Below are 23,972 nucleotides of genomic sequence, written 5' to 3' on the forward strand. Positions count from 1 at the left end.
CACAAATGACTCTGAACGGGTGAGACCCACAGCTGGGTTAAGCTGGTCCTCTCCACATCTGTTCGCTCACCTGCTATCTCAAGATGTTTGTTTCCTTTCATCCTCCCTACCGAGGAGTTTACTAAGCTCTCAAAATAATTCTCAAAACTTTTCTCCTCCATGAAAGCATTCTAAATACTATAACCCACAAAGCCACCACTCCCGCGTATATGTCCACACCAAGTGTCTGTAGTCCATTAGTCTTATCCCTGACATACTGGTAAACCTTGAACACTTTCTGATGGATAGCAACAAGTTTTCCTCACCACAGTAAATCTAAAGCATAAATATAAACGTGAACACACATGTGTGTACACACACACACACACACACACACAGTGATGGTTAGTGTTGACAGGATCTAGAATCATCTGGGAGACAGACCTCCAGGGGGCATGACTGTCTTATCTTGGTGATATGAACTGAGCTGGGAACACCCAGCCTTTTTTGGCTGGGATCGATTGTGAGCAGATCAGTAGGGAAAGGAAGTTAAACTGCAGCATGAACTCCTGGCTCTCTGTTTCCTGACTGTGGGTGTCATGTGACCAGCTGCTTTAAGCTCCAGCCTCCATGATTTCCCCACCATAAAGGACTGTATCCTTGAACTGTGAGCCAAGATAAACCTTCTTCACCAAAGCAACAGGAAAAGAAACAAGACACACACATTTCAGATTTCAAATCTTCAGCTGGCTCATGCTCTGCTGTAATTCCCACAACCCCTCATTTACCAGTGGTAACAATAAGATTCATTTTTTAAAGATTTATTTTTATTGATGTGTATGTGTCTGTACACAGGTGTATGTATAAGCAAGAGTAGGTGTCCTCAGAGGCAAGAGTAGTCAGATTCCCTGGACTTGTAGTGACAGCAGTTTGAGTTTGCCTGATGTGGGTTTGGGAACCCAAACCCAGGTCCTCTGCAAGAGCAGTGTACTTTCTAACCACCAAGATTCCTTTAAATACCAACTTCCTATCTATGTAAGGCTGAACCATACAGATATATGATGTGAATCCACGCCAAGAAAGCCATTGTTCCATCTTCCAAGAGCATCCTGAAAAAATGTGCAAAGGAAAAGTTGGGTGCTATGGAAACTTTTTAACATTTCAACAGACCTGGAATCCACAAGATTAGATCTTCTAGTGCTTTGAAATAGGGTTCTCATGCTGTAGCCCAAGCTGACCCAATCCTCCTGCCTGAGCCTCTTGAGTGCTGGGATTACTAGCCTCTACCACCACAGCTGGCACAATAGAGGAGTCCAGAACAACACAGTTACTTCTTTTGTTTTGTTTTGTTTTCCTGGAGACAGGGTTTCTCTGTGTAGTCCTGGCTGTCTTAGAACTAGCGCTGTAGACCATACTGGTCTCAAACTAAGAGAGATTCATTCACCTGCCTCTGCCTCCCAGGTGCTGGGATTAAAGGTGTGCACCACCACCAGCAGCAGGTACCCCCCAACTTGCTTTGCAGAGGATTGAACCCAGGGCTTTTGTGTCTGCTAGCCAAATAGTATTCTACCACTGAATTACATTTCCAGAAAGACATTCTTGAAATTCGAAATCACATTATATGAACAAGCAATGGATGAGGCTGTAAGATTATGCATCCAAAAAGGATATACACAAAGAAAATACAATTTCAGAATGAATCATGATGCAAAAAATAAAAGATAATAAAAATGAGTAAAACTGCCCCCAAAGATGAAATAAGATAGAGAAATATGGAGAACAAAACAGGACACTTTGAGGATATCTGAAAATGATCTAAAATGGGGGATCTGTGGGGACCTAAGTTCTAGCCTAGAACCCATGTAAAAGTGTTGGCATACTGCTGTGTACCTATAATCCCAATACTGGAGTAGAGACAGGAGAGGAGGATTCCTGGGGCTTGTTGGTTAGCGGCCTAAAGTGAGCTCCAGGCCAATGAGAGAGACCCTGTCTCAGAGAAGGCAGACTGTATCCCCTAGCCTCCACATGAACAGACACACACACACAAATGGAGATATAAAGAACAACATTAAACATTAAAAATTGCATATCCTAATACAGAATTTGTTACTGCCACATCAGAGCTCTTCAAGTACTACCATAGTTAATTCAGGAAAACACCAAAATGTAAGTCTAAATAAGAGGCACTAAATCAAGACTAAAGCTAATTTTCCTCAGTTACTGCTGAGATCCACAAGATTACTAAGAAATTCACCCTTTGTTATTGTCTAATTTTTAAAGACTAAAATGTTAAGAATCTTCAAAATGCAGATAAAGTAGTGGCACATGCTTGTGATCCTGGCAGGAGAGGTAGGGGTGCCGTGCGTCTGAAGTCAAGTTAGTCTGCAGTGTGTTCCAGGCGTGAACTGCTAGTACTTTTGTTTCTTTGTTTACTTGACAGTTTCTTGCTTTGCTAACATTTTTATTTTGATGGGATCTCACTATATAGTCCTAGCTGGTCTGAACATTCTATTTTTAGAACTTTGATATCTACAGAAAGAAGATAGGAGAGAAAGGGCAGAAAACAGCAGAGATGCTGTGGGAAAACACCACCTTTAGTTTGGACTTAATGTTAATGTCCTAAATAGTTAGCTTTCCCTTCCAGAACATTTACAAACCCTAAGTGGGTCAGACCAAAAGAAAACAAGTCATTCACATACACTGTTTCTTCACAACACTATACAGTTATTCCCATGGTCAATGACAACATTCTAAGCCGGCTGTCCCAACCAGTAAGCTTGGGACCTAGCCAGTGTCCCTGATGTTCCCTGGAATTCCTAAGGAAAGTCATGTTGAAGGAAGAAGGAAGCATTCCTCCCTGCTGACAGGTCAAGTGTTCAAGTTAGCCTCTAGTTTTCACTCCAGACCAATTATCCTAAATATGTACAGCTGTGTAAAAGTTTTCAATTATGGGTGCTTGTTCCCTAGACTGGCGCGAAAACATAAGGCAATGTCTGTAAGACAATTTTGGCTGTCACAATGGAAACTGCTATAAATCTTGAGCTGAGGAGACAGCACTACTGTTAAACAACAATACTCTATCAGCCCCACCCAGCATGTCTGCAGACCGAGGAACCCTGTTATACTAAGTCTGGGGATGTAAACGGATTTCGGGCATGCAAAGTAACAGACACTAGCTCTTAATCTGTGACCTTTCAACCTTTTGCCTAGCATCAGCATCAATTAACATTGAGACTGCTCATTTCTAAAGAGATCAACAAGACACTTAGAACACTACACAGAAACCTATGCAAACCAAACTGCAGCATCAAAGGAGGGGTGACAAAAGCTGGGGAGATGGCTCAGTTGGTAAAGTGATTACACTAGCAAATATGAGGATCGACTTTGATTCCCAGGACCCACATAAAAAAGAACAAACGAAAACCAGGGGGCTGGAGAGATGACTCGGTGGTAAGGGCACTTAGCTGTTCTTCCAGTGGACGTGGGTCCAATCCCCAGCACCCATATGACATCATACAACTGTCTGTAACTCCAACATCTGATACTCTCACATAGACATACATGAAGGCAAAACACCAATATACATTTAAAAACAACAACAACCCTAAAACCCAAAAAAACGGTATGATGCTATGTGCCTGTAATCAACTCCAGCATTTGAGATTTGGGGGTGGAAACAGGAAAGTCCCTGGGGAATCACTGGCATGCTAGTCTAAAAATCCATGGGCTCCAGATTCATTGAGAGATACTATACTTTAAAAAAATAAGGTAGAGGGGGCTGGAGAGATGGCTCAGAGGTTAAGAGCACTGCCTGCTCTTCCAAAGGTCCTGAGTTCAATTCCCAGCAACCACATGGTGGCTCACAACCATCTGTAATGGGGTCTGGTGCCCTCTTCTGGCCTGTGGGCATACACACAGACAGAATACTGTATACATAATAAATAAATAAATATTTAAAAAAAAATAAGGTAGAGAGTGACAAAGGACAATACCTGAGGTTAACCTCTGGCCTTCACACATGTATACGCATATGTGTAAGAATGTTTACACACACACACACACACACACACAATCATGGAATGACAGAAATATATTAATAGAAAATGTCAACATCAATATTTCCCTGCAACCTAACACAAGCATTTTTAGGGAGGAGGGTTTTATTTTGCTTTTTTTCCCCTTTTACAGATGAGAAAAAGAACTAAAATCTTCATCAGCAACTGGTAAACTGGAGATAAAACAAACAGAAACTATGTATTCCTAAGTCTAAGTTCAAGGAGGTTCAAGCTAGCAAAAGCCCTAAATGAGAGGTTTAAGGGGGAGGGCAGAGGGAGAGAGTCAGCTTCCGAGGATACTAAGAATAAAGAAATTATTTCTGGGAATTAAATTAGTCTGCTACCGGAATGAAGAAATACAAGATGAACTCAGCACTTGCACAAGTCAGACACCCCAAGCTGAGTGTCACAGAGAGAGCAGAGGCAGAACTGCGCACAGGACACTGTGCATGGACACAGCCAAGGGCCCAGGACCCAGACCAATTACTCTCCCACCGTCTTCTGCTAAAACAGCCTCCCGGAGCCTTCACACATCAAAAGAGGTTTGGTTTTGTTTTCTGACCTCTTGAGGGCACATGCTGACGTCATCCTTTCCAGATCTGAATCATCAGATGGAAAGGCTTCTCTGACACAGATTTCCAATACATATCCTGGCACCAAGCTGTCCTAGATGTGACAAGCTACTAGAATGTCACTGAACTTGAGAGACAGAAGAGTCTTTAGAGATATAAAGGGAGCTCTGAGGTGACAAGATTCACTGAACAGATGCAAAAAGAAAAGCTACAGAGACTTCCGAAGCAACCTGGGGCCCTTCCTGCTTTTCTGTGTCTAGGTCATAGGTTGACCTTATGTGTCTTCCACCCTGTTTTGAGACAGGCTTTCTCACTCAACCTGGTGCTCACCAACCTGGCTAGGCTAACTGGCCTGTCTCTGCCACCCTAGTGCTAGATCACGAGTGTATGGCATGCTCAGCATCTAACTCAGGTCTTTATGCTTTCATGCAAGCACTCCCACCTCCCCAGTTCCCTTGCTTTGGCCTTACACACAATGCCTAGCACTAGCAAGTGTACGACAGCAAAGGGGCAGCTGCTGCTGTTTTAGGTATGAGTGTGCTGTATGCTGACTGCAAGCTTGGAGACACAACCACCACACACTTTGGGGATAGACCTGCAGCAAGGCACACATATAACTTCCTCCATGTCACAAGCACAGTGGCAAGGCCTACGAGGAGGAGGCTTTGAGGGAACCGAGGAAATCTGTAAGCACATCCTTCAGCGCAGCAGGAGCAAACATGCTCAGGGGCTGCAGCCGGTCAGACAGCAGGTCTAGACAGAAGAAACACTTGTTCTAATACCTTTCTGTTGTGTTGCCATGGGAATCTGTGTTTGCAGGAACTTACTTTCTGCAGCCAGACAGTAGAGCAGTAAAAGGGGACAGCTTCCAAGAATCAAGAAAGGAGCTCAATGAAGGCAGCCCAGACAGGACAGAAAGCAGTTACAAGTATCTGTAGATGCAGATCTGTCCCATCTATTCAAGTTAACAGTCTTTGGAGCCTCATAGCCAAAAACATCAGTGCCAGGTAACATGAGGAGGGAAAGGCAGAGGAATGGAAAACAGACACAAAGCCAAAGAGCAAAATAAATGGGATCTTAAATACTCAGATACCCTAAGGAAGATAAAAACAACTTTAAGCCAAAGATGTTAGAAAACGTTCAGCCCTCCAGCCGTTCATCTTCCTTTCTCAGCTGAACCCAACAGCTAATCTCTTTGCTCCCTTCCTTTTGGCAACAAAACCCTGAAAAAGTTGAAGCAAGCCCATGTCATTTAAAGAGCTGGAACGGAGTACCCTGAATTTCTGGCCCTCTGGGACTGGTGGAATGAGAGCTTCAGGCATAGGTCAGAGCTTTGCAATGATTCATCTCTCTTGTGCTATCCTAAACCACAAGCAGTACCTTTGTCAGTTAAGGAACAGAAAGAAAACTATGGAGCGAAATCCCTCTTCTGTCTCTTCTCGGCATAAAGTTGGTCCTTACAACGGCAAACACGACCTTACAGGAGCCTTACCAGCTGCAAAGTCCTTTCTCCTGACTGCTGCCAGGCGCATCAGCTCTAGCTGTGCTGATCACGTAGCACAGGTCTGTGTTTTATTAATCCCCCTTGCCCCACCATGCCCAGCACCTCAGCTGGGGTCTTTCCTAACTGTCACTTCCACCACCGTCCTCTGGCTTATAAGTGCAACGGAGGACGGCGAACAGTAGAGGCCTGTGTGGCATGTACGAGGACCAAAGTTCCTCAGCACTGAGAGGAAGAGGAAAAAACAAGGAAGAACAAGAGGAGGAGGAGGAGGAGGAGGAGGAGAAAAAGCGAAGACACTCTGCGCCTTCCTTGCTGTGTCTCGTATTCCCAATGACACTGACACCATAAACGTGGCTTATTTATTTTTCCACTGTCAGCACAGCACAGCACAGCTTCAGACAGGCGAGCATTTTGTACTCTGTTAGCATCCCACATTCTGTAGCTAAAGAACAAGCCCCACAGTGAAGTGAGTAACCATGTCCCTGGAGAGACGGACGAACCTACAATCCTGTACCTTTTCGCACGTCACCACAATCTATCCATTTCCCCAAGGCCAAAACTTAGGGATTGTCACGTTCACCTATACCACTTATCTCACCAGCAGCCTGGGATGGGAGCATGCTCAGAACCCTGAAACAACCTATAAAGTGTATTTCACAGAACACTACCTTTTCTTCCCTGTAACAAATTCTTAAAGGCTTGTCCACTGGAAAACTGGTTAAGTCTCACTACAAATGTAGCTTATAAAGCAATTTGCAAAGATCAATCTTCTAAAACTGAAATTTAAAAAAAAAATCAAACTTAAAGAAAGTTCTGGTCTTGTTTCCTTAAAAAAAAAAAAACTGTACACAATACGCACATCCACAACAAGCCCGAGCAGAAACCCGTCAGCATTATACAGAGATGCACTGATATCGCAGCAACCAGACCCCTTTGGATAGGACAAATCTCACAAAGAATAAAAATCTGATGTATTTTCAAAGGCCTAGCAAGGCTTATTTCATTTTCATATACTGTACTTATATTATACAACACCAACATGGTTGGTCTTAACTTTCCATAAGTATACACTGATAAATTTCAAATGAATGTTAGTCATAAATCCAGAAGTCACCTATGAGAACTACCTAGTTCTTGGGGGGGGGGATTTCATCTGGGCATTAACTTCATTTTTTTAATTTATCAATTCTGAGGGAGTACATGACTTAAGTGGGTTGTCATTTACCCAAAGTGACCCTGAAGAGTCCTCTGTCCTATAATCACAGCTCTATCGCAAAAGACTACACAAGAGGCGCTGTCCCCATACAACCAGCAAGCACACTGATGAGAAAAGACAGTACTCAAGTGCTGGAACCCCAGACCCAAAACTAAAGCTGCTCTGGCAAGCGTGTCTCCTTTAAATAAGCCCAGCTCATCCACAAAACTAGGTTAAAAATGCCAGCCTGAAGGCTGGGGTGAAGCTCAGTGGATAACGTGCTTAGCATGCACATGACCTAGAGTCACTCACTAGCAATACAAAGGGAGAAGAGAGAAGTAAAACCAGCCTCCTGGAGCTAGAAAAGGAGTAACAGATAATGCTTGAAATGCAAATGACCGACAGACTACAGAATCTCATAAAATGCCAGCTAATACCAAGTGACAAGTGACCGAATCCAAAGAATTCTTCTACATTTGAGGCCTAAGTCCTAGGGTTCAGCACAATTCACAACATTGTCCACAGAAGGCAAAGGCAACACAGATCATCTCTAAGGCTGAATTAAAGAGAAATCAAAAGCAAAAGCAAAATCAAAAATGGCAGATCTGAGAGGCCTTGGGTCCAGTGGGAAGCTATGAGTGGGAAGCGGAATTCAATAGAACAGAACTATTGGCTGAACACTTAAACCAGTCCTTCTCCAGTACTCACACAAACCCCTGCCAGTGACTGGGGCCAGAGAGATGGCTCAGTGGCTACAAGCACTGGTTGTCAGAGGACCTGGGTTTTGTTCCCAACACCAACATGATGGCTCATGACCATCTGTAACTCCAGTTTCAGAGGATAAGAAGCCCCCTTCTGGCCTTTGAAGGCACCAAACACACTGTCGTATACAGATATACATTCAGACAATACACATAAAAATAAATAAATCTAAACACACACAAACACCCTCTTGCCAGTAACCATGGGCTGTTTTGTCTGTTTATGTTTTTCTCCAGATGGCTTCATTTTCACTCTGCAGGCCAAACTGGCCTCAAACTTGTGGCTGGGAGTTAATAACTATATTTAAATGTTTCTTATTAAGACTGGTAACATACAGGTAAGTATTCTACTTTTAGTTACAAAGACAGTAAGTGGAAGGTATATCAGCTAAAAGCATCTTGGTGGCACACTCCTGTGGTACCTGCAGTAGAGATCCTCAAGCAAAAGGATCAGGAGTTCAAGGCCAGCAGTCTTGAAGGAAGGCAGGGAGGGAAGGAAGAAGAGGGTCGAGCTATTTATTAGAAAAGAAAGTAAAAAGCACAGACTTCTCACTGGTCAAGAGAGTCATCTTTTCATATCTAACCATGGAGGTTTTGTTTTTTACCTTGGTTTGTTAAAATAAAATTAATGGTGAATGGCTAGTAACAGTTTTTAAAAAGCCTTATTTATTTTTGTTATATTTACTGGAATAATCTTGTCCTATATAGTGCATTAAGTTGCTGATTTCTTAGAAGAACTCACCATCTTCTGCTACTTTTTGTTATATGTTACATGCCGAACATAAACTGTGCATCACCCTGCCTGCAACACAGTAAGCAAACCCATAAAATGTAGCCATTGCACGACTGGAATGAACTGTCTTCTCTTGTCTATCTCAAGAACCCAGCCACTACTTGGTGGTATGCAATAGATATTGAAGAGTAAATGACTACAGATGATCTAGAGGTAATTGTCAATTCTCATGCACAATGTATGGTGCCCAAGTCAGCACAGCAAGGGGGCTAGAAAGAACCCCTTCCCCAGAGGGAAGGGACTGAAGTTCCTGTTTGTATTTCCTTAAATTCCCCACAGAGATGGTCCCCTGTGTCCCAAACCACAAAATCAATGCTTTGCAACAATGTGGTCTGAAGCAATTTTGCTTCATTTCCCTCTACAGACAACGAACAAAGTTCCTTAAAACTTGAAGACTTGGTTTAGTTCCCTTTTACTCTTTTTAAAAGAAAGATATCTGTACAGCTGTATCAACTCTCAAATTTCTAGTCTGACTGCCATGATCTTTGACTCACAGTTGGTTACTACACACTTGTACTTGGTTTGTTTTGTTTTTGTTGTTCACTACATAGTGCAAATTAAAATAAAAATAGGCGTGAACATAAAAAAAATAGTTACACATCAAAGTGTACCATGTCCCATTCAAAGATTCCTTTTTCCAGTTTAATAAGTCATACAAAAAATGCTGTGACATTCGTTATAGGTCTACCCTCACCAACACAAGAAATTGTCACCAGCTGCAGTGCCTTCTCTCAAGGTTTCAGTCTAAATCCCCCTCAATTACTTGCATTCAAATGGACTTCCTTATTTCCAACACCACACTGTCTCAGAGGATGAGATGGAGAAAGGGAACACAAGCCCCAAAGTGGGTTAAAAAAGAAATTCAAGAAGCTAGGTGCAGTGGCACACATCTTTAATCCCAGCACTCGTGAAGCAGAAGCAAGCAGATCTCTGTGACTCCAATGCCAGCCTGTCTACAGAGTGAGTTCCAGACAGCCAGAGACACACAGAGAAACGCTGTCTTGAAAAACCAAAAAAAGAAATTCAAAAAGGTGTTTTCAGTTGCACTTAAAAAGCTGCTAACAGAAATCATAACTCTGACTCTTGAGGAGGACCTGGATTCAATTCCCAGCACCCACGGAGCTGCACATAACTGTCTGTAACCCCAGTTCCAGGGACCCATAGCACCAGGCATCCATGTGCACATATATGTGCATGCAAGCAAAATATTCATATACATAAACATTTTTTTAAAAAATCTTCAAAAACCCCCGCAACTTCGAACTTGAAAATGGTATTTGCTCCATCGATAGGTTGTAGGTCACATCTTAACTCTGTAGAAACTGCCTCTCTGAAAAGACATGCAAGGAAATGAATAGTGGTTGTCACTGAAGGAAGAGAAAAGAGGGCTGGAGAACTGTGGCATACCTTTCTGAACTTTATACATAATGAATTGCTTTGTGTTGCTGGGGATGGAATGCAGGGCCTCCCATAGGCAAGGCCAGGGCTGTACCAAGAATTACATCACTGGTCCCGCATCAACTACTTTTAAGAAGCTGTTAGCTAAAAGTCCTTTCAAATTGTGAGGCTGTGCTCAATTCTGTTTCATAGACAAGAACAGCACTGGAGGAAGTGGCGAGGGCTTTAATGGCACTTCACTACTGAACGTCACTGCAAACCTGCTCTTCTGCCAGGGCAGCAGTGTCCATGGGAAACCCTGCAAGCTTACCCACCCAGATGGCCTACAGTGGAGCTATTCTGTTGCATCACTCCCTGAGCATTCAAATGGAAACAAAAGCCTGATACTGTAATAATTAGGAATGAAAAATAAAGGTATGCTAATGAGCTATTAAATATTAGAAAAATAATGAAAATAACAATCCAATCGCAGATACACATGAGAAATGTGTATTACTGCCATTTTATTAAAATGTAAACCGCCACAATGTAAACAGAGAGAAAGGCGTCAAGGTTGGTACCATCTGCAACATAACTTATGCAGCTTGTACCAGCAAATGTAATACGATCTGTTGCTGGACACGATTGCACAATCTCAATTACCCAGAAGATTCTACCAAACAGGAAATTCATGCTGTGACTTTAAGTAACACAGGACTCATACTTAGAGATTAACACATCCAGAAGCCTGGAATTTGTTCCAAAACAAAACAAACCAATTCTCCAGACTCTTTGGAAAGCAGGAATGCAGATGAATTACTAAAAGAGCTCATCTGCTGACCCCGATGCTTACTTTCTGATCGGGAGTTCTAATCTGATACCAAGTCTAAAAGATACTGTAGGAATACTTGAAAGTTCCTAAGACATTTCTGGAGTGGAAATTTTATGGTATGGATTTAATTTTAAACCCATTCCCAGAGCCTTGCAGGGTGGTGAAAGACTTTATGCTCAGCGCCTGTAGAAGAGATGTCTCTGAGTTCCAGGCCAAGACAGTGAGGTTCAGGGCAGCCAGGGAGATACATAGTTTCAAACGAACAACAAATTACCAAAAATCACGGTGTGGCTTAAAATTGAAAAATATCGTTTCCTTTGCTATACATGTTCCAGGTTCTCACGAAATCCACTATGTACCTCGGTCCTTAAAAGCTGATAAAGCTCCCCTTCAAAGGGGCTTTTAAAAAAAGGCAAGCATCCCCAGGACTTGTTTCAATCAAAAACCTCCGAGCCCTAGTCCTACTTTTCTGATCCTAAGAAAGCCCAACAGGTCAGAATCCCTCTGGCTCCGCACTGAAAAACTGTTTTGTCAAACAATACTGAAATGAGCAGTGGTATGTGACTAAGCGGCGAGCAGTAGCGTCCTTGCAGGCGCTGCCACCCTCCCTCCCCCGAAAAGGAAATAAAGCTTTCTACCGAATCGGAAACACACCACGCAAGCTGGCACCGCGCTCCCCGAGATAAAGTCGGTATTTTAAGCTCTTCGGGGTGCTGCTAATTCATGTGCGAATTCCAAAAGAACGGTTCGTAAACCAGGACTTTTCTATGGAGGATTGTAAAAGAAAAAAAATAAGAAAAAAAAAATTCGGGAAAGGAGCGCTTTTTCTTGCAAGTTTCGTTCAGGTGACCGCAGTCCCCGGGTCAGGCTTTGCCCTACAGCTCCCCGCAGAAGCTCCGCCCGGCTCGTCTGCTCTCCGGGGCAGGGCTCCAGCGTCCCAAGTGGCCGCACCCGGGGCCAGGGTCCTTCGGCTGCACGGCTGCAGAGGGACCCCGAGAGGAACAATCTTCTAAGCAGAGACAGCGCTGGGTGGAGCACCATCGCGGGGCGCCCACCGTGGACCCGCTCCTGCACATGGCTCCCGATTTTACCTGCGTGTGCAGGGTGAGGGGTGCAGGACACGCACCGCTCCGACTGCCCCCTGCACCTCCACACACGCCCGGAGAATTCCTGCCGCTGGGCGCATCGCTGAGCTGTGGGGACAGGCCTGGCCCTCAGGCATGCATGGCCACCCTGCTTGCTCCACCGCGTCCCTCCACCCAAGGCCGGGCGACACTCACCAAACCGAGCCATAGGCGCCCGAGCCCACCGGGGACAGGTTCTGGTATCGCTCGGGCACCTCCCAGATGGTCTTGTTCAGCTCCTGCCGGTAGAACGTGGGCCTCTCCTGAGACATCTTCCAGCGGCGGCCGCGGGGCGAGGAGGTGGCCGAGCGGGGGGCCCCTGCCTGCAGCCGCTCGCTCTCCTCTGCGCCTGCCGCTCGCCCGCCCGCCTGCCCTCCGCGCGGCTGGCCGGACCCTGCTGCCCCAGCCGCCCGCGCAGCTCCGGACGCTGCGACCCCCGGCGCGCGGCCCCCGTAAGGTGCGGCTGCTCCGACGAGTCTCGGCAAAGTGCGGGAGCCGGTTCTGCGGCTCGAGGCTGCTCCCGCCGCGGTCCCCCTGCAGCCGCTGCCCGGGCCGACACCGCACAACACCCGCTCGCGCCACAGCGCCCGCTCGGGCTCCTGTGGCCGAGATCCTCCAGGCAACGACCGGGAGCCTCTCGTGGAAGTCTCGCGATAACAGATCCCGGAGACAGCCCTCGGCCAGCCGAGATCTTACCCAATATGGAACCTGCCCGTGGGGGGGGGGGTTCGCGAGAGGGAGGCAGCTCTCGCGAGAAGAGAGACCCAGCTGGGGCGCCGAGGCAGGAACTCGGGGACTGGGCTCCTCCAGGGCGCGGAGGAGGAGGCCGCAGCGCATGCCGCGCGCGCCTCTTTGTGGTCGGCTTGGCGAATGCCTGGCGCCATGGCGGAAAGCCACTGACTGTGACAGCGTCGGGGCGGGGAGGGGAGGGGAGGGGGGAGCCAAAAGATCTTTGAACTGCAAGCCACCTGCTCATTGGAGCTCGCAATTTCCAAGAAACCCTTGCAAGAACAGACTGGCCCTGTCCAGAAAGCTGTTGCATTCCTGTCTGCTCAAGGACACATGGCTTACTCCTGGGGGTGTTGACGAAATCTGCCCCTTAAGGAAACATTAACCCTGCCTCAAAGCCCAGGCTTTCCCTCCAGACGCTTCTAGTAGCTCTTAAATTTTCTCAAGCTGAAGAACCACTCTGGAAGTTCCAGAAGGAAATTCCAGGGACCCATAGGAAGTCAAATGGACAAGGTCAGAATAGACATCAAGAATGTGCGCAGTCAGGCTGGAGGCTAGCATTTGCAAGGTCTTGGGTTCCATCCCCGCACTGGAAGGGAAAGAGAAATATGTGTACATACACACACACACACACATATATATAACTACATAAATTATTAGTAGGTAAGTCATTCCATTTCAGGAAAGTCTCCTCTTAAACACACACACAAACACATGTTCATGAATATAATATGTGTATGTATATATGCAATGTTTATATGTTTTATACACACACACACACACACACACATTATACAGCCTGTAATCCCAGCATTTGGAAGGATCAACAGTTCAAGACCAGCCTCTGCAACGTAATTAGAGGCAAGCCCGGGCTATTATGAGATCGTGTGTCAAACACCCCAAAACCTGTTACTGGAGTTTGAGACTGACCCCTGCCCTTTAGAGTTATCCAAAATGTAGAAATTTAAAGGAAACTTTGGAGAATCTTAAGAATCTAAACTTAGAGAAATTTTTAGACGTATCTCATGCCTCTGGGAATATTGGGAGCAGGGCGACAGTCCCGCTTTTCAGCAAGTCCATTGACCTTGCTTGGGCCCTGGCTCCTGTGTCTACACTAGATATCCTGCCCTACATTCCCACCTAGTGGAATCTTCTGTATAAGCTAGTAATAAATGTGAACGGGGCAAGTTCAACCCATCCCTACCCACATCCACCCCGCCATGACCAACGCATGCCTGTGTTTGTTACACGGAGACTGAGGAAAAGGACTTCCTATTCTCGTGGCTATTTCTAGACCATCCAGAGGGTTCCCATGGCCCAGGGGTGTGGAGGACAGCCAGGTACCCTTCTCCTCGCCCCAGACGTCACCCGCACAGCCGGAACGCCTGAGGGTTCTGCAGCAACGGCTCGGGAACTGCCGGCCTCCGCGTCCGCAGCGCCGCCGCCCGCCAGGCTGGAGCCGAGTCTGAATCCAGCGTCAGCGCTCCCGCCGGCCACCGGGAACCAGGTGAGCCTTGGTCGGGAGCCATCGGGAGCACTGGCTGCAGCCCGGGACCCTGGGGGCTGCGGCGGGTCCCAGGGCTGGGCTGTTTGGGTCACCTGCAACCCCGGAAGGTCCCCGGCACCCTTTGAATGATTCGCGCAACGAGTGGGTGAATGAATGAATGAATGAATGAATGAATGGCGGTGGTCCCTGGAACTTCTCTCTCTTATCGAAAGGCCACGTGAAACAGTGACTAGAGACAGTGAGTTTTGCAGGCTGGGTCATTCAAAAACTCTCCGTATTGTCAAAAGCTGAGAGAACCGGTCTGTGGGCTTCACCGCACTTCCACCCGATCAGTGTCCCCATCAGGCCTCAGCCCAAGGCTCCTTATCCTTTCAAACCTCATTGCTTTCGTTCATTTCGTCCTTTCTGGCTAAACCGTGCGCTCCACCTCCGCGCCTCCCACCCCATCTCCACCCTCACCCTCCACCCCCAACTCCCCGTCTCGTCTGTCTTCCAGTCAAATCCCTATTTATAGATTATATATTGGGTCCGCCCATGAAACCTCCATTCAGCCCAGTGATGAGTCGCTCTCCAACACACCCCCTTGGTAACACACTGTATGACCCTAAAGGAAGGTGCCCCGTGTTTTACGTGACCTGTGATCAGCAGCTGGAGGGCTGTCACCTTCAATTATCTCCTGACACTAGACAACACTATTTGCGAACCTCTTTGCAGTGCTTGTCCCCTGTACACTCTCCATCAAAACTGAGAAGGTCGGGGCTGGAGAGATGGCTCAGTGGTTAAGAGCATTGCCTGCTCTTCCAAAGGTCCTGAGTTCAAATTCCCAGCAACCACATGGTGGCTCACGACCATCTGTAATGGGGTCTGGTGCTCTCTTCTGGCCTTCAGCCATACACACAAGACAGAATATTGTATACATAATAAATAAGTAAATATTTAAAAAAAACTGAGAAGGTCACAGGCAACGAGTAGGTTTTGGTTGGGAATTGCACGTGCTATTTTTAAAACTTGGAAGTGAATTTTGCCTAATGGTTATAGGAAACAAATAAAAGATGACTGTATCAGGTGAAAGATATTCTTGCACCTTAACTTTCAGGGTTTCTTTTCTGCTGGGTCAAAATTTTATATATCAAGTTACTTTATTGCATTTAAATATTTCAAATGGAGATTCTTTGAATCAGTCAGTGGCTGGGTGGATGGGCGGATAAGATGGAAAAATGAATAAGGGCAGTAGATGTTTTGAAAGAGCTGGGTTAAAGCGCTTGTATTTTAATAGTATTCTAAATTTAGCACTTAGAGCCTGATTAAAGATAATTAAAGGCTAGGACTACGGCTCAGGGTAGAGCAGCCTAGCATGTGAGGCCCTCAGGTGCATTCCCAGTTCAGGAAGAAAAGAAAGGAATTAGAGCATGCCTGGGAGCATATACCTGTAATCTCAGCATTTGATAGGCGGGGCAGGAGGACTGGGGGTTCAAGACCAGCTAGACTACATGAGATCATGTCTCAAAAATTAAAATTAAAAATTAAAAAGCCAAGACCGGAAAGATAACTAGCTTATCTTAGATTATAGCACCCTATATGCTACTCTATATCAGAATCATGCTGCTGCTGTCTCTCTCTCTGGCTAAAACAAGGTGTTTCTATGGCTGGCCTGGAGCTCAGAGATCTGCCTGCCTCTGTCTCTCGAGTGCTGGGATTAAAAGTGTGTGCCACTAATCTGGGCTCACCCAACTCCTTGAAACATATTTTTGTGCTGCCCCAGAACTTGTGATTCAGGAAGTCTTGCTCGGTGTGGCCTACATGTCCGTAGGAGTTCTGCACATCCCAACATGTGCAGAAAGGGTTGGTGTGTGAGATGTTGCTGGGGTTTTTATGAAAGCAAAAAGAGATGGAAGGGCTGGGGAGATGGTTCCATCAGGAAAGTACTTGCTGAGAAAGCATAAGGGCCGAGTTCAGACACCCAGAGCTGGGGAGGGGAAGGAACAGGGAGTTTATGACCACACTGTCTGGCTGAATCAGTGTACTCTTGTTGAGTAAAAGAACCTGTTTCAAAAATAAGGTGGTTAAGAAGCTCTTGCAGAGGACCCGGGTTCAATTCCCAGAATTCATATGGTGTCTCACAACTATCTATAACTCCAATTCCTGGGGATCTGACACTCTCTTCTGTGCCAGAGGACACCAGGCACACACAGTGCATATATATACATGTAAAAGTAAAATAAAGCAGGGCCGTGGTGGCGCACGCCTTTAATCCCAGCACTCGGGAGGCAGAGGCAGGTGAATCCCTGTAAGTTTGAGGCTAGCCTGGCCTACAAAAGCTAGTTCTGTTACACTGTGAAACCCTGTCTTGAAAAATAAAAAAAAAAATAAAAAAAAAAAAAAAAAAGGAAATTTTTACCAAAAAAAAAAAAAAAGATGGAGAGCATAGACTCCTGGCCTCCACATACTCACATACACTACACACATGCATGCATACACACAAACACACCACACATACACCACATACATGCATGCACACACACAAACACACCACACACATACACCACATACATGCATGCACTCACACAAACATGCCACACACATGCATGCATACACACAAACACACCACACACATATACCACATACATGCATGCACTCACACAAACATGCCACACACATGCATGCACACAAACACATATACAAAGTCATGGAGTTGGAGCCATTGCTGAGACTTCCAAAGAAACTCATAATAAGGAAGTCATTTGTTTCCTTTTGGTGTTTCAGGGAGACGTATGATCAGACATCACAGGCAGCGTTCCACCTGTCTCTCCACTGGGGCACCATGCTTTTGTTTGCTTGGTCAGTTGGTTTCTTTCTTTCCAACTTATTCTAAATGACTTACTAACCTGTCCCTAGATCAGTATGACGCAGAGGGTCTCTTAATGGTGCTTTTGCCTTGACCTCTCCTTCCCCAGCCCTGTTCAAAACAGCTTCTCCTACTGACAGAAAGTTTTATATCTGCACTGGTAGGATTTAAATTTAAAATATAAAATTTTACTTTACCAAAGTTAGGTTTAAGTAGTAAATTTATTAGCCGACGGCTCAGCATGCTGGACCATACAGCTCAAGGCAGCATCTCTGACTTAATGTCTCCTTAAGTATATCCCATACGTACATGACTCCTCCTCTGACTCCAGATCCTAGGAGATCCAGGACAAGTCACACCTCCAGGACCCTCTTGAAATGACTTTTGTTTGGCATGTGGTCTTGTTTGTTTATTTTGAAATAAGCTCTCCTATAACCAGGCTGACCTCAGACTTGCTACATAACAGAGGCTGGTCTTGAACCCTTGATCCTCCTGCCAAGTGCTGAGACTACAGGCATGTGCCACCACACCCAGCTCCCTCTAGAAACAGTTAAGCTGCTTATTTTGTGCGTGTGCTCATGCACGCAGGCCACACTGCCGAGTGCCGGTCAGGACACAGCCGTGGGAGTCGGTTCTCTCCTTCCACCACACAGGTCCAGGGATCCAGCTCAGATCGTCAGGCTTGGTGGCAGGTGCCTTCCCCAGCAGTCAGCTTACCGACCCTCCTCTAGGATACCTTTACCCCCCGCCCCCCCAGTGTAAAGCAGAAGCAGACATGACTTAGATCTTTTGAATTCTTTCCCTTATATCATCTCTGATTGTGTCCAGTCCTCTCCCGGAAACGGCTATTCCTCTTCCCCGACTTGAGTTGAGTCTCAACTCACCTTCTCAGGGGCCATCAGTGTCGCCCTAGGTTACGTGGTTTAAGACTTGACATCTGTTTTATTCTTTTAAGACAGGGTTTCTCTGTGGCTTTGGAGCCTGTCCTGGAACTAGCTCTGTAGACCAGGCTGGTCTCGAACTCACAGAGATCCGCCTGCCTCTGCCTCCCAAGTGCTGGGATTAAAGGTGTGCGCCACCATCGCCCGGCTTGACATCTGTTTTACAGACAGGGCCTGAACTGTGGCTGTGACTGAATCATTGTGGTGTGCTGAGGAACTTCCTACACCTGTCAGAAGAGACGAGTCTGGCGGCTGTGAGGGAAACACCAGCGTCTTCCCAGTGCAGAGCTCCATAGTGAGAACAAAGATAGCCCCCCACACACCCGCACACATGTGCGGCCACACACACCTGAGTGTACACCTGCTACCACACATAGTAAGTAAGCAGTCAACACTGAAGTTGCCTAAATTCCTGAGCTGTGTTCTCATGTGGGGTCTTGTGTCCAATTGCTCTGATAGGCTCTTGGTATGTGGCCCACGGTGATCTCAGCCTCGTGGTCCTTCTGCCCCTGTGTCTACAGTGCTGGGATTATAGGCCAGGCTACCACACCTGACACCTTGTCCATTTTGAACATGAGAATAACATGTCCTTTCAGAGTAAAATTATACAACACAGAGGAAGGGTCTTATCAAACTGCAGTGCAAATGTAACATCATTATGTATGAATTACATTCCCATCAAAGTATGTTGAAAGGCAAGCACAGTTAGACACGCCCCTGGTCCCAGTGCTCGGACTGAATTAGGGCACTTGCTGAAGACTCATCATTCAAAACCAGACTGAGCAACAAAGAAAGTTTCTAGTTTAAAAAACAAAACAAACATACACAGAGATAGTAGGCCACGTATGTAATCCCATAACTTGGGATATGGAAGCTGGAGGATGGTGAATTCAAGGTTATCCTTGGCTACATTGTTTGTCTGAGGCCAACCTGGACTACAGGAGACCTTCTCTCCAAAAGAAAGCAAGGGTACTGGAGAGATGGCTCAGCCAATAAACGCAGACCCAGCTTTTGCAGAGGACCTGAGCTTGGATCCCACTAACACGTTGGAAAGCTCTTAAGCACCAACTCCTGCTCCCGTTTCAGGGCTTGGAGAGCACGTGTACACACGTGAGCACACACACACACACACAAACACACACACACACAAACACACACACACACACACAAACACACACAAATAGTAAAAGTATCTCTTTTTTCTTTCTTTTCTTTTTCTTTCCTCGCCCCTTCCCCCTTCAACCCTCCCCCAAGGTCCCCATGCTCCCAATTTACTCAGGAAATCTTGTCTTTTTCTACTTCCCATGTAGATTAGATCTATGTAAGTCTCTCTTAGTGTCCGCATTGTTGTCTAAGTTCTCTGGGATTATGGTTTGTAGGCTGGATTTCTTTTGTTTTATGTTTAAAAACCACCTATGAGTGAGTACATGTGATAATTGTCTTTCTGTGTCTGGGTTACCTCACTCAAAATAATGTTTTCTAGCTTCATCCATTTTCCTGCAAAATTCAAGCTGTCCTTATTTTTTTCTGCTGTGTAGTACTCCATTGTGTAAATGTACCACATTTTCCTTATTCATTCTTCAGTCGAGGGACATTTAAGTTGTTTCCAGGTTCTGGCTATGACAAACAAAGCTGCTATGAACATAGTTGAGCACATGTCCTTGTGGCATGATTATATCCTTTGGATATAAACCCAAAAGTGGTATTACTGGGTCTTGAGAAAGGTTGTTTCCTAATTTTCTGAGAAATCACCACACTGACATCCAAAGGGGCTGTACCAGCTTGCATTCCCACCAGCAATGCAGCAGTGCTCCCTTTACCCCACAACCTTTCCAGCATAAGTTGTCATCAGTGTTTTTGATCTTGGCCATTCTTACAGGTGTAAGATGGAATCTCAGAGTTGTTTTGATTTGCATTTCTCTGATGACTAAGGATATTGAACATTTCCTTAAGTGTCTTTCAGCCATTTTAGATTCCTCTGTTAAGAGTTCTCTATTAAGGTCTGTATTCCATTTTTTTTTATTGGATTATGTGATCTTTTGGTGTCTAATTTCTTGAGTTCTTTGTATATTTTGGAGATCAGACCTCTGTCTGATGTGGGGCTAGTGAAGATCTCTTTCCATTCTGTAGGCTGTTGTTTTGTCTTGTTGACCGTGTCCTTTGCTTAACAAAAGCTTTTCAGTTTCAGGAGGTCCCATTTATTAATTGTTTCTCTCAGTGTCTGTGCTGCTGGGGTTCTATTTAGGAAGTGGGTCCCTGTGCTATGCGTTCAAGTGTACTTCCCACTTTCTCTTCTATGAAGTTCAGTGTGGCTGGCTTTATGTTGAGGTCTTTGATCCATTTGGACTTGATGAAAGTGTCTTTTTTTAAAAAAATCAAGAGGGCGGTGGTGGCGCATGCCTTTAATCCCAGCACTCGGGAGGCAGAGGCAGGCGGATCTCTGGGAGTTCGAGACCAGCCTGGTCTACAGAGCTAGTTCCAGGATAGGCTCCAAAGAAACCCTGTCTCGAAAAAAAAAAAAAAAAATCAAGAAAATGCTTATGATTTTAATTTCTAAAAATGTACTTATCTTTTGAGATAGGGTCTCCCTATGTAGTCCTGGCTGGTTTGGAAATTGCTATATAGACCAGGCTGTCCTCAAACTCATAGAAATCCTTCTGTCTCTGCATGCCAGGTACTGGGATTAATAAGCACCTAACCCTAAATATTTTGTGTTACATTGATTTATCTGGTGGTAGGAGTGGTGTATGTTACCGCAGGTTGTATGTGAAGTCAGAGGACAGTTTACAGGGACAGGTATTCTCCTGTCATGTGGACCCCAGGATCACACACAGGTCATCAGGTCGTCGGGCTTTCCAGCAACACCTTTTGCCACTGAGCTGTCTGGTCTCATCGGCCCTAACACCCGTTTTCATTTCACGTCTTTCCAGCTCACCCAGGAAGAATGCAGACAGAGAGGAGCATCCAGAGTCTGGGCAGCAGATACAGGCAAATCCCCTTTGCATATGATGTCAAGCGAAACGTGTACAACGAGGAGAATTTCCAACAGGAGCACAAGAGGAGGGCTCCCTCCTCCGGAAACGTGGACATCAACATCACCACCTTTAAACACCACGTCCAGTGCCGGTGCGTGTACTCTACCTCTCAGTGGTCACCAAGCCAGGCAGGAGCCAACTCTAACCGGACTCCTCTGCGGCCCACTTCTATCTCTCTCTCTCCCTTCTCTGGATCTCTGTTGTCAGAACCGTGCTGTTCACTGTGTGATGTTTTCTGTTGTTGTTGGCTGTGTGTGTGTGTGTGTCTGTCTGTCTGTCTGTCTGTCTGTGGGCGTTTCTGTGTCTGTCTGTGGGCATCTCTGTGTCTGTCTGTCTGTTGTCGGTGTGTGTCTGTGTGTCTGTGTGTCTGTGTGCCTGTATATGTCTTGCAGGGTCCTCTGATTAGAAACCTCTTTGGCACTGTCTTTGAGCCTGTTTTCTAGTATTCTACTATAACCAAAGGTGCAAGGCTGAGTAACTTATAAATAAAGGTTTGTTTGGCTCATGGTTCCGATAGCCAGTGGGTCCAAACAGTCCTGGTGAGGACACCCTGCTGTGTCACAGTGTAGCTGAGAAGTGGAAAGGGAAGCTGGCAAGTGGTCAAGGCATGGAGCAGCCTCACTTTATAAAACCTGCTCTCCAGGTGCAAATTCAGCCCCACAATAGCTAGATCCAGGCATGAAGGAGCAGCTCCCATAGCCAAGGTCTCACTATGTGTTACTTCCAAACATTGCCTCCTTTGGACCCAAGCTCTCAGCACTTGAATCTTTGTGCAAGACTACACAGTCCAGCCTCTGTAGCCATAAAGACCTCCTGCAGTATCTCGGGATGATGTCTAATAAACACATTGTTCCATCAGGGCAGGCAAAATGGCTCAGTGGGTAAAAGGTGCTTGCTGCAAAGCCTGAGGACTTGAGTTCTAATCCCGGGACCACACGGTGGAAGGAGAGAAGTGACTCTACAAAGCTGTTCCCCATTCCACTCCACACTAAACAGATGTGATAAAACACCAACCACCACTAGCCGTCTCCCAGAAAGACAGCTCTGACGGGCTAAGCAATAGTAACAGAGAAGACACAGCGCCTCCAACTCCCCCTGACTAGCTAGGGATTCTGAACCTGTTCCTGGGCCATGACCCTCTTAGCAAACTGACAAAGTGAAAGGACACTTTTCACAATATTTTCTTTCATTAATTTTGTTTTGTTTTGTTTTTTCCTTTTTCAAGACAGGGCCTCGTACTCTCTATGTAGTCCAGCCTAGCCTGAAGTCCTGAGCCTCCTGCTTCCACGTCCCCAGTGCTAGGTCTGTAGGCACGCACCCCCAGCTCTATAGGGGCGCACCACCACCCCCAGCTCTATAGGGACACACCGCCACCCCCAGCTCTATAGGGGTGCACCACCACCCCGAGCTCTATAGGGGTGCACCGCCACCCCCAGCTCTATAGGGGTGCACCACCACCCCTGCACCACCCCCAGCTCTATAGGCCACCCCCAGCTCTATTGGGGTGCACCGCCACCCCCAGCTCTATAGGGGTGCACCCCCCCGCACCACTACCCCCAGCTCTATAGGGGCGCACCACCACCCCCAGCTCTATAGGGGCGCACCGCCACCCCCAGCTCTATAGGGGTGCACCACCACCCCCAGCTCTATAGGGGTGCACCCCCCCGCACCACTACCCCCAGCTCTATAGGGGCGCACCGCCACCCCCAGCTCTATAGGGGTGCACCGCCACCCCCAGCTCTATAGGGGCGCACCACCACTCTCAGCTCTTTTGCTTTTTATCCCCAGTACTGGACCTTGAACCCACAGTTTGACATATGCTAGGCAAGCGCTCTGTCATAGATTTGTGCCATTGTGTGTGTGTTTATTATAGTAAAAAAATATATAGTATGCCCTGGGTGTCCTGAAACTCGCTCTGTAAACCAGGCTGGCCTCGAACTCATAGAGATCCACCTGCCTCTGCCTCCTAAGTGCTGGGATTAAAGGTGTGTGCCACCACCGCCCGGCTCTGTTTTGACCATTTTTAAGTGTGGAATTTCGTGGCATTATTGTTATTGTGCAACTACTACCACAGTCGATTTGTGAAAATTTTTCATCACCTCAAACAGACACTCTGTACTCATTAAGCAATGATTCCCTGCCTCTCACCCCACGCCTACTGTCCCTGCGAGTCTGCCTCTTCGAGATGGACCTACGAACCCACCCCTTGTGATTTAAGCAGAGCCACAGCATTTGTCTTTCTGCATCTCTCTTGTTTTATTTAATATCATACTCTCAAGACCCACCCACATTATAGCAAGGGCCAGTACGCTTCCTTTTTTCTATGGCAGAGTAATAATCCATTGTGTTTTGTATACACTTTGTCTATCCATCCATTGGCTAATAGATACTTGGGTCATTTCCATCTTTTGGCCTCTGAGAATAACGTTGCTGTGAATGTTGGCACAGATCTGTTTCAATCACCATTTTTAATCCTCTCAGGACCCTGTCTAGGGGTAGAATTCCCAGGTCACATGAGAGTTCTCTGTGCGGTTGTGTGTGTACACATGTCCATGTGGATGGCACAAACACACAGAGGCCAGAGACTGATGTCAAGCATCCCTCTCTATCACTTCCCACCTTTAGTTTCGAGGCAGGGTCTCTCGCTGGACCAGGAGCTCCTGGGAGGGTCCCTCTCTGAACCGGGAGCTCTTGGATTAAGCTAGGCTGGCTGAGCAGTGAGC

At 46.3% G+C, this 23,972-nt stretch overlaps 2 protein-coding genes across 4 annotated transcripts in view; one reads left to right on the plus strand and one right to left on the minus strand.

The window, feature by feature from the left end:
* Positions 1-12,859, minus strand: part of Mapk14 (mitogen-activated protein kinase 14) — a 60,922-nt gene extending 48,063 nt beyond the window's left edge. For 2 of the 3 annotated variants that reach the window (XM_005360345.3, XM_005360344.2), the window contains exon 1: positions 12,349-12,856. In XM_005360345.3, coding sequence (XP_005360402.1) covers positions 12,349-12,464 — 116 coding nt within the window. In that variant the 5' untranslated portion in view covers positions 12,465-12,856. Of the gene's footprint in view, positions 1-12,348 lie in introns of all 3 variants that reach the window. The other variant, XM_013351173.2, reaches the window with a different exon arrangement.
* Positions 12,860-14,066: 1,207 nt separating this feature from the next.
* Slc26a8 (solute carrier family 26 member 8) overlaps positions 14,067-23,972 on the plus strand; it is a 56,112-nt gene continuing 46,206 nt past the window's right edge. The window contains exons 1-2 of the mRNA XM_005360346.3: positions 14,067-14,428; positions 21,145-21,340. Coding sequence (XP_005360403.1) covers positions 21,159-21,340 — 182 coding nt within the window. The 5' untranslated portion in view covers positions 14,067-14,428; positions 21,145-21,158. The remainder of the gene's footprint in view (positions 14,429-21,144; positions 21,341-23,972) is intronic.

Source organism: Microtus ochrogaster, linkage group LG2 (assembly GCF_000317375.1).
Source record: "Microtus ochrogaster isolate Prairie Vole_2 linkage group LG2, MicOch1.0, whole genome shotgun sequence".
NCBI classification, from domain to species: domain Eukaryota; kingdom Metazoa; phylum Chordata; class Mammalia; order Rodentia; family Cricetidae; genus Microtus; species Microtus ochrogaster.